Below are 13,736 nucleotides of genomic sequence, written 5' to 3' on the forward strand. Positions count from 1 at the left end.
CTCTGCCAGCACTGGAGCCATCCTTGCTCCCAGGATCCTGGCAGCCAGTGGGAGCAAGGGTGCAGTGGGGAGTGCAGACCCCAGGGGTGCTTGAGCTATTTGAGGGCTCCCAGGGAGTGGTTTGGGGCCCCACTCCCAGCTCTGTGTGTGCTCCTGCCAGCTCCAGGGAGAGTGCTGCATGCCTCAGGGCTACCCTCCCTACATCTGTCTCAGTTTCCCCGTCTCATCCCCTGCCAGGGCTTTGGGCGATACTTGGTGCCCAGACAGCAATGCCAGTAAGAAAAGAACAAGGCGCATGGCCAGACTAGGTTCAAGGGCAGGTCTGCAACCTGGGCACGAGAGGCAGCCCGCTGTGCAGATGCCACCGAGACACACAGGTGCCTACTTCCCCTTTTGGTATCCTGGCCAGGGCAGGTGCCTGGGGTTTGGCAGCACCAAGGAGCTGCTGGTGCCACTGCTGATGGTTTCAAGATGAGTCAGTGGGAGCCAAAGTCAGGCTGGCATCCTGTTTTCAACCAGGCTGCGGGTGGCAGATGGGAGGCACCTTGGCAAGGCTGACAGCAGGGCCCTGCCTGCAGGCGTCCCAGCGCAGACAGGCATTCAAACCCCTGGCACATCAGCTGGGCAAGGCACTGGCTCCTTCCTAGCACCCGCCATGAGGGAGTCACCTGTGGCCCTGGGTAGCAGTGGCAGGCTGAGGCTCTGGGGCTGGTGCCCCACTCCATCCCCACCAGCTCTGCCATGGGTCTGGGTGATTTCAGAGGGAGTTGCATGAGCCAGGGACATGCAGCCGGACCCCACAATCCTGCTTTAGAGAATACTACTACTACTATTGCAACTACTACTACTAATGATAATAGTAATAATAATGTATTAGCGGTCTCAGCAAAAGATTGTGAGTTGTGGTTTGGCACAAAGCTGCCAGCTAGCAGAGCTGCCCCATGGGCTCAGCTTTACCCCCTGCACAGCTATGGCTCCGGCAGGCAAACTGGGCACAGGTACCTTGGAAAAGTGCAGCCCAGCCAGGGCATCAAGGCTCTGACTGGCAGCTGGGACAGGAAAGGCACTTGGCAGAAAGGAGCCATGATTTGGTCTTGGTTTCAAACCTGGTACCTGGGGAACTCCTTTGGGGAACTGAAGTCCTACATGGGCCCACACACACCTTCTCCAAGGAGCTGCAGACTGTCCGGAGGGTGGTGGGAGAAGCACAGGGGGACAGGACAGGGTGCACAGACAGAGCTGTGAGCAGCACCTGCACCTCCCCGGTGCACCATTCCCAGGGGTGCAGGGAACTGCCATGGGGCAGCACCTGCCATGGAGCATGCACTGGGCAACAGTGTCCCACCCTGGCATGGGGCACACACCCAGCCATGTGCAGCACCCAGCCGTGGGGCAGTCACAGGGCATGCACAAGCCACGGGCACCTATGCAGCCGTGAGGCACCCACACATCTATGGAGCACATACTCAACCATGTAGCACCCACCCAGCCATGGGACACTCACACAGCCATGGGACATCCACTCAGCCACAGGGCACCCACCTTGCTATGGGGCATGCACCTCGCGGTGGGGCACCCTCTCAGATGTGGGACATGCACAAGCCACAAGGCACCCACCCAGCCATCGGGTGCCCACTTAGCCAGAGGACACCCACCCAGCTGTGGAGCACCCATCTGGCCAAGGGCATGCACTGGCCCCGAGGCATGCATCCAGCCGTGGGTCATGTCGCTGCCCACACAGCACAGGGGAAGTGCTGGGAGCAGGCTGTGCCAGCCACTGCGTGCGGCAGGAAGGACCCGCTGTGGGGCCAGAACGAGGCAAAACCACAGAAAAGAGGAAGTCCTCAAGTGCCCCAGCCCAGCGCCAGCAGCTGCCCAGGCAGACACTCACAGGCACCTCGCACGCTGCCACACCAGCTCTTCCCCGGTAAGTCTGAGCTCAGCACAGCTGGCTGCCACGGGGAGAGGGGCTGAGAAACGGGTAGGCTCCTGGCACTGCCAGAGCAGGGTGTCCCCTCCCAAAGCATCCTCAGAATGGGGGTAGCATCCCCACTGCAGGGGACTGGCGAGCAGAGGGACCTGAAGCACTGGTCTGTGGTGCAGAGAGCTGGGGAATCTTTCCCAACACTCCCCGCTTTGGATGCCAGGTTTTTCTGGAGCCTAAGCTTAGGTCATATATTTTAGCAGGACAGATAGAGCATGCCAAGGTAGGGAAGGGATTTTTCACAGCAAAGCTGCAGCAGCTGGGGTTGGAAAGCAGGGCACTGCTTTCCAGGAGGCTCTAAAATTGTGGAGGAACCGGCACAGCCCTGGCCAGCAGTGGGGCTCGGGCAGCCAAGGTGTTTTCAGAGGTTACCTCGAAAGGGAAACTGCCTTTGGTGCTGAACGCTCTGGGCAGCCTGCAGGTGTTGAGCCCTGCCCCTGGGTCTGGCAGTCTCTGGTGAGCTTGAGCTGGCAGCTGGTTCCCAGCCCAGCCGAGCATCCCCCTCGCCGCCCCTGCTACAGCTCTCCCTTCCCATCAGTGCCACTGGTTAAGGCACAGCACTGCCAGCGGAGGCCTGAAGCAGGCAGATGGGCACCGTGGTGGGGTGAGCATCTTGCAGCCAGGGTTCCCATGCACCTGCGGACTCAGTTGCACCAGCAGCAGGCCCAAATGGCCCCCTGCCTGCACCGCCCTCCCTGCCCTGCCTGTGGGGCACTGGCAGTCTGTGACGCCCTAAAAATGAAATAGGAGTGTTTGGGGCACCAAGGCTGCAAGCTCCTGGACTTCTGGGGCTCCGTCTGCCTTTGATGGCCGGGGAAGCACCCCAAGCCTGGGGAAAGCCCTGCCATTGCCACAGGAGGCTGCTGGGGTGAGGGGCATTTCTCAGGCAGGACACTCCAGTCTGTCCCTGAGCAGGATTTCAGACTTCCCAGTCACTCCCAGAGACACCCCAGTTCACAGTTGGGGCCTCACTGTGGGGTTATTCAGGCAGGACCCAGGGTATCCCCCTCGCCCTGTGGTGCGTGGCCCCATCCTGCAAACCCCAGGCACCTTTCTCCCAAGCCTGGCTGTGGCAAGGCTGGCTGCATTTCAGGCTCAACCTGGCCAGGGGAAAGCAAGAAGGGTGGAGTGGAACCGTGGCTGTTTGTCAGGTGGGGAAACTGAAGCACGGAGCAAGTACCAAAGACCACATCCCTTGTGCATGTAATGGGGAGCGGTGTCAGGAAATTGGGGTGGGCGGGACAGGTGGCTGCTGCCCATCAGCTCTGTGCCCCCCTTTGGCAGCATCCCTGCTTGTCCTGGAGATGGGGGCACCAGGGACTGTGGGAGGGTGACACAAAAGCCACTGCAGGGTGACACCAGGTGCATGGGGGACCCCGAGGGTGAGCTGGGGGCCAGCAGAGGGACCAGGGATGACACTGGAGCCCAGGTTTCATGGAGAAGCCCTTGCTCCATCCCCTCCAGCCCCAGCACCTCTCTACCACTCCTCACTCTTGGCAAGCCAAGCTGATGGCCCTTGGTGGCCTCTCCTCTCTCCCAGGTGTTGGCTCTGTCACCCAAGAAGGTGACAGCCAGCCCAGCAGCATGCTCCGGGCGTTACTGCCGCCACGGCTGCTGTGGGGCATGAAGGCTGTGGTCACCACTGGGTTGTTTGTAACCACCCTCTGGAACCTGAGGTGCTTCCTCAATCCTCCTGAGCTCTCCGGAGAAGCCCCAAAGCACACTGAGCCACTAGTGGTCCTGGTGTGGGAATGGCCCTCAAAGCAGGTCCCCAACATCAGTGGGGACGTTTGCCATGAGCTGTACAGCATTGCAGGCTGCTGGCTCACCGTGGATCGGCGGCTCCTGGACCAGGCAGATGTGGTGGTGTTCCCCCACTCCAGACTCCAGCCTGGCAGGGACTGGCTCCCCAAGGAGAGGCCACCAGGGCAGAACTGGGTGTGGGTCTCCCTGGAGTCCCCCTCCAACACTAAAGCTCTAGCAGCATGGAACCAGACCTTCAACTGGGTGATGACTTACAGACGGGACTCAGACATCTTCATCCCTTACGGCAAGCTTGTGCCCAACCAGTCGGCCACCGTGAACATCCCCACAAAGACCAACTTGGTCTCCTGGGTTATCAGCAACTACCACAGGACTCAGAAAAGAGCTGAAATCTACAAAAACCTCTCCAGGTACCTCCATGTGAACATATATGGGAAAGCAAACAAAAAGCCACTTTGCAAGGACTGCCTCTTGCCAACAACATCCAAGTCCAAGTTCTACCTGGCCTTTGAGAACTCCATCCACCGGGACTATATCACCGAGAAGCTCTGGAGGAACTCGCTGATGGCCGGCACCGTGCCTGTGGTTCTGGGGCCTCCCCGGGCCAACTATGAGCAGTTTGTTCCTGCAGACTCCTTCATTCATGTCGATGACTTTGGTTCCCTGAAAGAGCTGGCCACATTCCTGAAGACAATGAACTCCAGCCGCTACCGGCAGTTCTTCGCCTGGCAGAAGAGGTACAGCGTGAAGCTCTACACCGACTGGAGGGAGCGCATCTGCACCATATGCACTGCCTACCCCAGCCTGCCCCACGGCCGTGTCTATCCCAACCTGGAGAGCTGGTTCAACATCTAGTGCGGAGCTGTTGTCTGCTGGGATCATCAGAGAAGCACCTGGGCAGACAATACTGGGGTGGAGGGAGTGTGGGGCACCCTCCTACAGACAAGGACATGGGGCAGGGAGAGATGCAGGAGCCCTGAACTCTCCTCCCAGCCTGGCTGTTGCCACACTGGGACCTTGAGCAACTCCATGTGACTTCATTTCTTGCAAACTAGGACTAACTCCTCCCACCCCAAACCCGACACTGATCTACCTCACCATGGTGCTGGCAGGACAAGAGCATGCACTGGAAATAAACGACGAAGTGCTGCAGCGGCTCTGCCTATGGCATGGGGGTGGGCAGGGCAGGGTGCTGATGGGGGCCTCAGAGGTCCCCAACCTTCCCCTGCAGTCATTCTGTGACCCCCCAGCACCTTCTGCTGAGTGGTGAAGCCCTGGTGGCAGAGGCCCCATGGTGACATTTCCGGCTGCTGTGGAGGAGGTGAGCCTGGGGCAGCCCGGAGGGGCCCAGCACACTGCAGCAGGGACAGAGAGGACAGCCTCTGCTTCACCACTTCCCAGCACAGCCCTGCAGCACCCATTTCCCTCCCCCCCCCACTCTCGAGTTGTGGGTGTCACTGTGCTGGTGACGACTGGCAGGACACTGCTCTCAAGAGCAATCTCAGCCTGCTCAGTGCGAGGCCGAGTCAGAGAGGGATGCTGTGGTTTCTCGTTCCCCTGCCGGCACGCCTGCCCTGCTGCAGCAGGAAGCCAGTGACGTGGTGGCATCCAGAGCCTCGTAGTGAGCCCAGAGCAAAGCTGGTCCAGTGGGCACCCTGCAGTACCATCAGCCTGCTCCGTGTGCCCTTGGCACTGCCAAGCCCCTGGGCACCCTGCACGGCACACGCACCATGCGCCCCAGGTCCCCGCACCCTGCAGTGCCACACACAGGCTGCGCTGTAGGCACCCTGCACACACCCTGCACCCCGCACCATGGGGACCTTGCATGGAGAGCACCCACCCTGCTCCATGGCCACCCTGCACCCTGGGCACAGGCAATGCCCAGACACCCTGAGGAATCGGTGGCAGCTGCCGGGACCAGGGGGTGGGACACAACTGCTCCATCTGTGCCTTCCTCTGTGCCCCTCGGCTTGGTGCCATCAATGCCTGATACAAACACATTTTGTCACAGGTTTTCCCTGATTTCCCTCACTGCAGCCCCAAAGTAGCCCAACCCCACCCTTGCCAACCCACAAGCTGCTGGCTGCCCTCCGGGACCTGCTCCCTGTGTCCCAGGGTGCAGTGGGGCTCAGGCATGCGGTGACACCCTCAGCATAGGGGACATTCCTGCCTTGGGCTGGTGCATCACTGCGTCCCCGGCCGGTGGCCTCATCCAGCCTGGCCCAGCCTTGCCCAGGTTGCAGTTTGCTGACGACACCGTGCTCTTCTGATTTCTGCAGCCTCTGTTTTCTGGGTCAACTGAAAACAGAGCGGGAGGGGCTCTGGGTGCCCATGGGGAGGGCACTGGGGCAGGAGGATTTGGGGACCTCATGGGGTGGGTAGACTCCTGCTTGCCTGGCCTTTTACTAGAGCAGAAAATCACATGGTGGAAATGTGGAGAGAAGCAAACCTCAGGGAGGTGACATCCTTCCCAGGCCTTCTGCTACCAACGCTGCTCTTCCCCAGCCTCCAGCACCCTCACCTCACCTACCCCCAAAGTACCCGGCAGCAAAGGGCAGCAGTGGCAGAGGGGCAGTTTCCAGAGCATGCCATGCCCCAACCCATGGAGCAGGCGGGCAGGGATGTGACCCTGCGTACCCAGACACTGGGGAAGCAAGTGGCAACACAGGGCGAGCCAAGGGGATCCCACCCCGTGAGGCTGGCACACAGCCCAGTGCGCGCCCCAGCCCTCTGCAGGGTCCCGAGGAACCCCACGAGCAGCAGCCTGCAGTGACCCTGCTCCTGCCGGAAGCAAGGCTGTGGGCCAGCAAGCGCATTGCATACTGGCAGACGAGCTGAAAAAGGGGCTTTTCAGAAGTTTCCCTACAGGCTTGGTCATTCATTGCTTCTGCTCAGGGGGAAAGTCCCTCAGGAGGTGCAGGCAGGTGGCAAACCAAGCTGCCCATGGCAGTGAATGTGAAGTGTCATCTCCCAGACTCTTATTTCTCCTGGCTGGGCTGGCACCCCTGAGCCACACCAGCTCATCCCCTGGTGCCCGCCTGGACCTGCTTGGATGGGGCGGTACCACCCAGTACAGCCAGTACAGCCACCACCCAAGGCTGTCCTGGCTGGACCACACACACAGGAGCACCCCTCACCTGCTGGTGCCACGCTGGCAGCCCCACAGCGAGGACACCCCAGGCTTCCCATACCTCTCTGCTGCCCACCCCGGGGCTGGGAGCTCTGCAGCTCCTGCTATGTCCCTACCCAGTCCTTCCCTGTCCACAGCATCTGCTAGAGCAGCCTGCAAGTGAGATCCTGCTTCACTTCCACTCTTCCCACAAGCAGCTATGGAAAAACAGCAGCCCAAACCTAGTGGAAGGTGACTTCTGCTGCACGCCTGACCACCTCGGCTTTGGAGGGGGCACAGCATGGACAAGTGATGTCCCTCCAGGGCCAAGCTGCCACCAGTGCTGGTGGTGGGCCAGGCTGCAGGCAGCCAAGAGCTGGATGTTGCTGGCACAATGGGGACATGTCCATCCTATTTGAGTGCGCTGGTCCAGCTCCACTGTGCCCCCGCATGCTGCCAAACCCATGCCGCTGGGCTGCCGGGCACCATGCAGGAGCAGGGATGCAAAGGGAGGCAACGAAAGGGTTAACTCACTCTCATGCCCCAAAGAACTGAGATTTATTTCATTGCCAGAGGGAATATGATTAAGAAAAAAATAAATCATCATCAACTACAGCAGGCTCAAAGGCACGGGGGTGGCTAGCAGCATGGACAGGACAGTGTCGGCTCCCCTGGGCTGGGACCCCTGGGGAAAGATGGTCCTTGGGCAGCTGGGCTGGGGCAGAGGGACAAGGGCTGGGGCAGAGAGTAGAGAGGGTGTGGGGGACATGGGGTGATGCTGGGCACAAGGGCCGGTGACAACCCGACCCCCCCCTCCAAAACAAGCCCTGCCAGATTGCCCACAGATGGGTGAAGCTCTCCTGTGCCATGGGGCATGGGGCTGGAGGGTTCACCTCCTGCTCCACACTCCAGTCTTCAGCTTGCCCTGGCTGCCTGGTAGGGTGGGCAGAGCAGCCAGGGACCCCAGCCCTTGGCCCAGTGCCCCAGCCCTGCTCTACAGGACAGGGAGGGGGCACCTGGGAAACTAGTAATCACTACAAAGATTTTTGCTTTTCAAAAACTACAACCAAAAACCATTTAAAAAATAAAACCACCCCCCTCCCCCCCCCTCAACAAAAAAAATCTAAAAAATACTTTTTTTCTGGGTCTTGCAGGAGAATGGCTCAGCTGGACTGGAGCTGAGTGCAGGCAGCTCCACTCAGTGCCCCGGGCATGCATGGCTTCTGTGGGGTGCAGTGGGGCAGGAGCAGCTGCCCCCCAGGAGAGGTCAGAGGGTGGTCGACGCTGCTGGGACCAGTAAACTCACATAACTGGGAAGGGCTGGGAGCAACCGCCTGCCCCTTCTGCCCCAAAAGCCCTAAGGCAGCCCAGCGAGTGCCGAGGCAGGGCCTGAGAGCAGGAGCAGGGCCATACCCGTGCCTTCTTAGGGTGAAGGGGGGGGAAGCTGCCCCCAGAGAGCCAACCCGGCCGCGGTGTTGGGGCGGCACCATCGCCAGCCCCCGCAGCTCCCGGTTCAGTGGCTGCTGTTGCTCATGGAAAGCCCAGGTTGCAGCGCTTGAGGGAACATCTCGGCTTTGTGGAAGGGCGGCATGTAGACAGGAGGGGAGGGGGCCAGGCTGTAGCCCTGGGATGTCACCGGGATGGGCAGGCTGGTGGGCACCAGGGACTGGTTCATGTCGTACATCACCCCCTCCGCCTCATTGCCAAAGGGCAGCAGCAGCCGTTTGCCTTTCTGACGCCGGTTGCAGAACCAGACGCGGACCACCTGCGAGGGAGCATAGACAGGGAAGGGTGAGGGTGGTGAGCCCAGGCACTGTGTGGCTGACAAGGACTCAGTTCTGCTGGTGGCATCTCCACAGCACCCCAACCTGCCAGCACAGCACCCTCCTGCCACAGCTCCTCTTGGAGCTGGACCCAAACGGGCTGATGGTGGCTACCAGCCCCAGCCACTCTCCCACAGCTTCTAGTATTGAACTGGCCTGATGTGGGTACTCGGGAACTGCAGCTGTTTGGGCACCCACCCTGCAAACCCTTCCAACCTACATCTTTGTCCAGGTTGAGGTCCTCAGCGATCTGGGAGATCTCCTGGGGACTGGGCTTCACGCATTTGCGGAAGAAGCTCTCCAGCGTCCCCTTTACGTTGGTCTCGATGCTGGTCCTGCGTTTTCTCTTCCGGGCTTGGGCCAACACTTGCTCTGCATTGCACATCTGAAAATGAAAGTGAGGCTGCATGCTTGGTCACAGGGCTAGCAATGTCCCAACCAGGCTCTGGACACATGTGCAGCTGGCTGCAGAGGTCTGGGAGGGATGGGGACAGGCGTTGTCCCCGTGACTGTCCACTGAGTGTCACCCCACTGCAAATGGCACCATTTGCAGTGTTCCAGCACCGCCTGTAGCTGCTGCAGGGGGAATAGACACATCTTCCTACTTCCCTCCAGGCTCCGCAGGGAGCAGCAAGCTGCACCTCCAGCCTATCCTAGATTCCAGCAGAAACCGACTGCTCTGAAACGGGAGCTGCCAGTTGTCACAAGGTGCCTGTGGGGGGATTTGAGCTCACCCAGCCTGGCAGAAGGCGATACCCAGTGGTTCCCCCCGCAGCCAGACTGAAGTCACTGTAGTGAGGTGCTGCTATCGCATGGGATGCCTGCTGCTCCCCTCCTCTCTCCAACATGTATAAAAGGGAGGAGGCGCTGCAGCTTGGGGGCATGTTGGTGTGCGATACCCCCAGCTCCCAGCCCTGTACCTCTTGCATGTTGTCCGTGTTCTCCGCCTCATTGAGCCAACGCTGCAGCAGTGGCTTCAGCTTGCACATGTTCTTGAAGCTGAGCTGGAGCGCTTCAAAGCGGCAGATGGTTGTCTGGCTGAACATCTTCCCTGCATGGGCAGGCAGGGAGTCATGCACCGCTCCTGCCCCCATGCCGGCAGGTCTCCCTCCCTCCAGCAGCTGTCCCGAATCCCCTGTCCCTGGGGATGGGGTATCAGGAAAGGCATTCTCCCTGCTGCTTCAGCAGGGCTTTAAAGCACTGAAAGCACTTCAGTAAGCACTTCAGTAAGCACTTCAGTAAGCAGCTGTAGTTTTTTCAAACCAGTTCCTTGTTATCAAACTCTTCCAGCTTGAGGGAGTACTTAACCAGGTCTAGGGAACCCCAGGAGCCCTGAGGCTGGTGCTCACCACCTCCTTTGCAGGTCGTTAAGGAGCAGAAACCTCCATTGCCCAGGTGCTCCATGCCCCTCCCAGGCCTCTCCCTTCCCCCCGCCCCCCCCCCCCCCCCCGGCGAGGACGATGGAGACAAGGACCTTTTACCAGACCCTTACCGTAGAGGGTGCCCAGAGCCAGCCCCACGTCAGCCTGGGTGAAACCCAGCATGATGCGCTTGTGCTTGAGGTCCTTGGCGAATTGCTCCAGCTCTTCTGAGGTCGGCGCATCCTGGCAGGGGCAGAGATAAACTGAGAGGGAACAACTCGAGCCCAAGGGGTGCTGAGAGCAGGGTCTGTCGGTGTGTCGGGGTCAGTGTGGGACAGGGATGGGGACAGGAGAGGGCTTGGCTGTGCCCTTGGCAGCGCCGACACCCACAAGCCGCTGCCACATCTGGGCGATGGGGTCCCTTGGGGCAATAGGGTGGGTGGCAGAAGGGTTTTCCAACCCCTGAACAAGGGGCTTTGCTCAGGGACATCAAAGTGCCTCCACCCCACCCTGCCCCAAGCAGGACCCCCCTGGCCACCCCCTGTCCACGGCACACCACCCAGCTCACCACGCTGGCGTGGCAGAGGCCCAGGGTAGCACAAGGACCCAGGGACAGAAAGCAGGTCCCGGGACCACCCAGGCTCCCGCTCTGCCCCAACGTGTCCTGGGAATGTCCCCTCTGTCCCCAGGCTCAGTCCCTCGTGGCCCGACCACAGGCAACACTGACGGGCACATTCGCTGATGGCCCCATTATTGCCCCACTCCATCCCACAACACGTCCCCACAGGTTCAGCTATCCCGGTGCGTGGGCACCCACCTCCCCACGGCCCTCGGGCATGGGGCAGCCCCTCGCTAGCCCCTCTCCCACCTGCGCCCCGGGCAGGTGAAACGGCTCAGGTGAAGCGAACTATGAAAGCGCCCGTGACTCGAGTGGGATTCAAACACCTCTTTGCTACAACCAGGCTCTTCCCTTCTGGAAAGCTGCTTACCCGGGTGCTTCCCTTCCTCCCTGCAGCGCAGCCTTCCACGCCTGCGAGGGCATTTTGCAGTCTTTTACCCGATTTCCACATCTGCTGCGCAATTTTGGATTTCACAGACGTTCCTCCTGTCACCAGGTCTCGGCATTTAATTCCCGGCGCGCATCGGCAGCCAGAAGTCCGGAACATCCCCACATCCCCGCCACGGGGTGATCCTCACCCTCCCACAGCCGGCGAAAACCATTCCTCGTCACCCCCCCAAGCGCGGCAGACTGCGCCCCGGGGGACACGCAACCCTCCACGCCCACTTCGTGGCGTGCGTGGGACGTCCCGCACCGTCGCAGCACGTACTCGGCAGCAGCTCCGCACAAACCCGACCAACACACCCGCAACAGCTTGTAGGAGCCTTGCAACAAACCCGGGCATCATCTGCCGCTGCTATACCCGGGGCGGCCCTGCCTGGGAGGGATGGGCTTATATTACTCCGAGATTTAAAAAGTACGATAACCAAACCCAAAATACAGCTGTTAGTCATACTGGTAGCTAGGCTGCCGCCCCCCGACGGCCCCCCACCGCCCTGGCTCTGCCCGTGCCCCGGCAGCCGTCGGTGCCCGCGGAGGCCCGGGAGGAACAGCCGGGAAGCAGCCGCCGTGGGCTGTCAGGAGCCGGGCGGCGGAGGAGCAGAGCCCGTGGGGGGGCCGCGCTGCGCTGCCCCGTGTATCCCGCCTGAGCCGGGCTTCACCGTCGTGTGCTAGCACGTCCATGTAGCACCGCGGAGAAGGGGCGGTCAGCACGAGTGAAAGCTCCCCACTCCAAGTCCCCAAAACCACCTTTTCTCCCCCTTAAAGCGGCCTCCCCGAGGCACTCCCCCCGCAGAGCGGCTGACCCAGCCGGGACGAGCCCAGCGTTGGGACACGTCGGGCCGTTTCAGGGCTTCTCCGGGGGGCACCCGGCGATGGGGACAGGCAAGACGGCACCGGCGGCGGGCTTCCCGCTCGCCCTTGCCCAGGCCGGGCCGGCGATGCCCGGGCAGTTCCCCGCCTCACCACCCCCGAGGGGCGCCGGCGCACCCCGGTTGCCGGGCGGAGGGCAGCGGGGCAGGGCTCCCCCTCCAAGTCCCGTCGGGTCTCACCTCGTCGCCGCTGTCGCTGGAGTGTCCGCCCTCGCTGGCGGCGCCGCTGGAGCTGCCGCTGCTGCCCAGCCCCGACGGGCCACCGGCGCCCGGCTGCAGCGCGGCGGGGCAGAGCGGGGGGCCAGGGAAAGAGGCGGCGGGGCCGGGGAAGGGCGGGCCGGGCAGGGCGGCGTTGGCGGCGCCGGGGGGCGCAGGCCCGGCCCAGGGCGGGGCGGGCCAGGCCGGCCCGCAGCAGGCCGCGGCGCGGGGCTCGGGCGAGGGCTGGCGGCAGGGCCGGCCCGGGCGCGCCTCCGCCTTGGCGGGCGGCCCGGCGGGCGGGGGCAGCCAGGCGCGGGCCGGCGGCGGGTCGCGGGCAGCCTCGGACTCGGCGGCGAAGGGGAAGAAGAGCGGCTGGGCGGCCGCCCCGTCGAAGCCGCCGCGGGGGAAGGGCGGGCCGGCGTCGGGGAGGAGGCCGAAGGGGGCGGCCGGCAGCCCCCCGTCCGGGCTGAACATGCTGCCCGCCGCCCTAGGGCTCCATGCGGGGGCTGCGGGGCTCGGCCCGGCCGCCCGCCGGCCGCTGCCTCCCTGCTGCGGCGCCGCCGGGGCCTCTGAGGGCGGCGGGGCCGGGCCGGGCCGGGCCGGGCCGGGCCGTATGGAAATGGGCCCCGGCCCTATTGGCCCCGCACCGGTGGGTCGGGCGTGAACTTGATCCCCCCGTGGCGGACGAAGGCGGGGGTGGGGGCGCCCGGGGGGAAGGTGCGAGGAAAGGTGGGCTGCGGCCTGCCTGCACCCTTCCCCTCGGGTCTCGGGGAGGAGAGGGCCGGGGCCGGCCCAGGCGGGCGAGGGACCCCGCCGTGGTTCCTCGCACCCCTCCGGTGCCGTCCGGCCCGTGGGCGGTGAAGGGCAGAGCCCCCCGCACGGCTCGGGGGTTGCGCGGTGAGGCCCACGCCTCCAAATGTTGGGACAGGTTCAGCCCCAGGGTCTCTCCACCTGGGAAGTCCCCAGCGCCGTGGGGTCTGCGTGCAGGCAGGGAGCCAGGACTGCTTTGGGGTACGGGCAGCCGCCACGGCTGGGGGTGCAGGCGGGAATGGCAGCCTGCCTGTGGCCGCAGCAGCCCCTTGGCTGTGGGTCGAGCCCCGGGTATGCTGGCACCACCGTGCAGCGGGAGGGTTGTAAGGGGCTTGGCCATCCCCTCTTGCCCAGAGCCTCGTGGCCCCGGGGGTTCCCTGTGGAGTGCTTCATGAATGAAGCTGCGGCTCCCTCACACTTCCACTGGCCCTCTCCCTCACCCCACAGAGAAAGGCCTTGGGTTGGAAGGAGCGTGTCCTTCCTGGAGGCCTGTGCTGGCAGAGGCCCTGGTGCTCTGGGTGTGCCACTGGGGAGCTAATTGCAGCCCTGGCTATCAGGCCCATCTGCTCCACAATGGAGCGCACTTGATGTTTCTCTATCTGCCCTCTCACACTGCCCTTCACAATGGCACTATCAGGGCCAGCTCCAGTCATTTCCCCCTTCCCTCCCTCCTGCCTTGGCACCAGGAGCTTTCCCCATCCTGACACTGCTGCCAGGTCAGGCTCTGCTGGGATCAGCCTGCCCAAAGCTGGCTCCTG

The 13,736-nt window shown here is 62.7% G+C and overlaps 2 protein-coding genes across 2 annotated transcripts; one reads left to right on the forward strand and one right to left on the reverse strand.

The window, feature by feature from the left end:
• Nucleotides 1–1,603: 1,603 nt before the first annotated feature.
• Nucleotides 1,604–4,899, forward strand: FUT7 (fucosyltransferase 7). The gene is made up of 2 exons (XM_075111789.1): nt 1,604–1,927; nt 3,525–4,899. Exons 1-2 carry the CDS (start codon nt 1,687–1,689, stop codon nt 4,601–4,603), a joined length of 1,320 nt encoding a protein of 439 aa, XP_074967890.1. The 5' UTR covers nt 1,604–1,686; the 3' UTR covers nt 4,604–4,899.
• Nucleotides 4,900–7,396: 2,497 nt separating this feature from the next.
• Nucleotides 7,397–12,746, reverse strand: LOC142065666 (POU domain, class 5, transcription factor 3-like). Its single transcript, XM_075112058.1, has 5 exons — nt 12,151–12,746; nt 10,173–10,284; nt 9,601–9,731; nt 8,901–9,065; nt 7,397–8,622 (listed from the first exon to the last, which is right to left on the reverse strand). Exons 1-5 carry the CDS (start codon nt 12,640–12,642, stop codon nt 8,371–8,373), a joined length of 1,152 nt encoding a protein of 383 aa, XP_074968159.1. The 5' UTR covers nt 12,643–12,746; the 3' UTR covers nt 7,397–8,370.
• Nucleotides 12,747–13,736: the final 990 nt, after the last annotated feature.

Source organism: Phalacrocorax aristotelis, chromosome 17 (genome assembly GCF_949628215.1).
Source record: "Phalacrocorax aristotelis chromosome 17, bGulAri2.1, whole genome shotgun sequence".
Taxonomy (NCBI): Eukaryota; Metazoa; Chordata; class Aves; order Suliformes; family Phalacrocoracidae; genus Phalacrocorax; species Phalacrocorax aristotelis.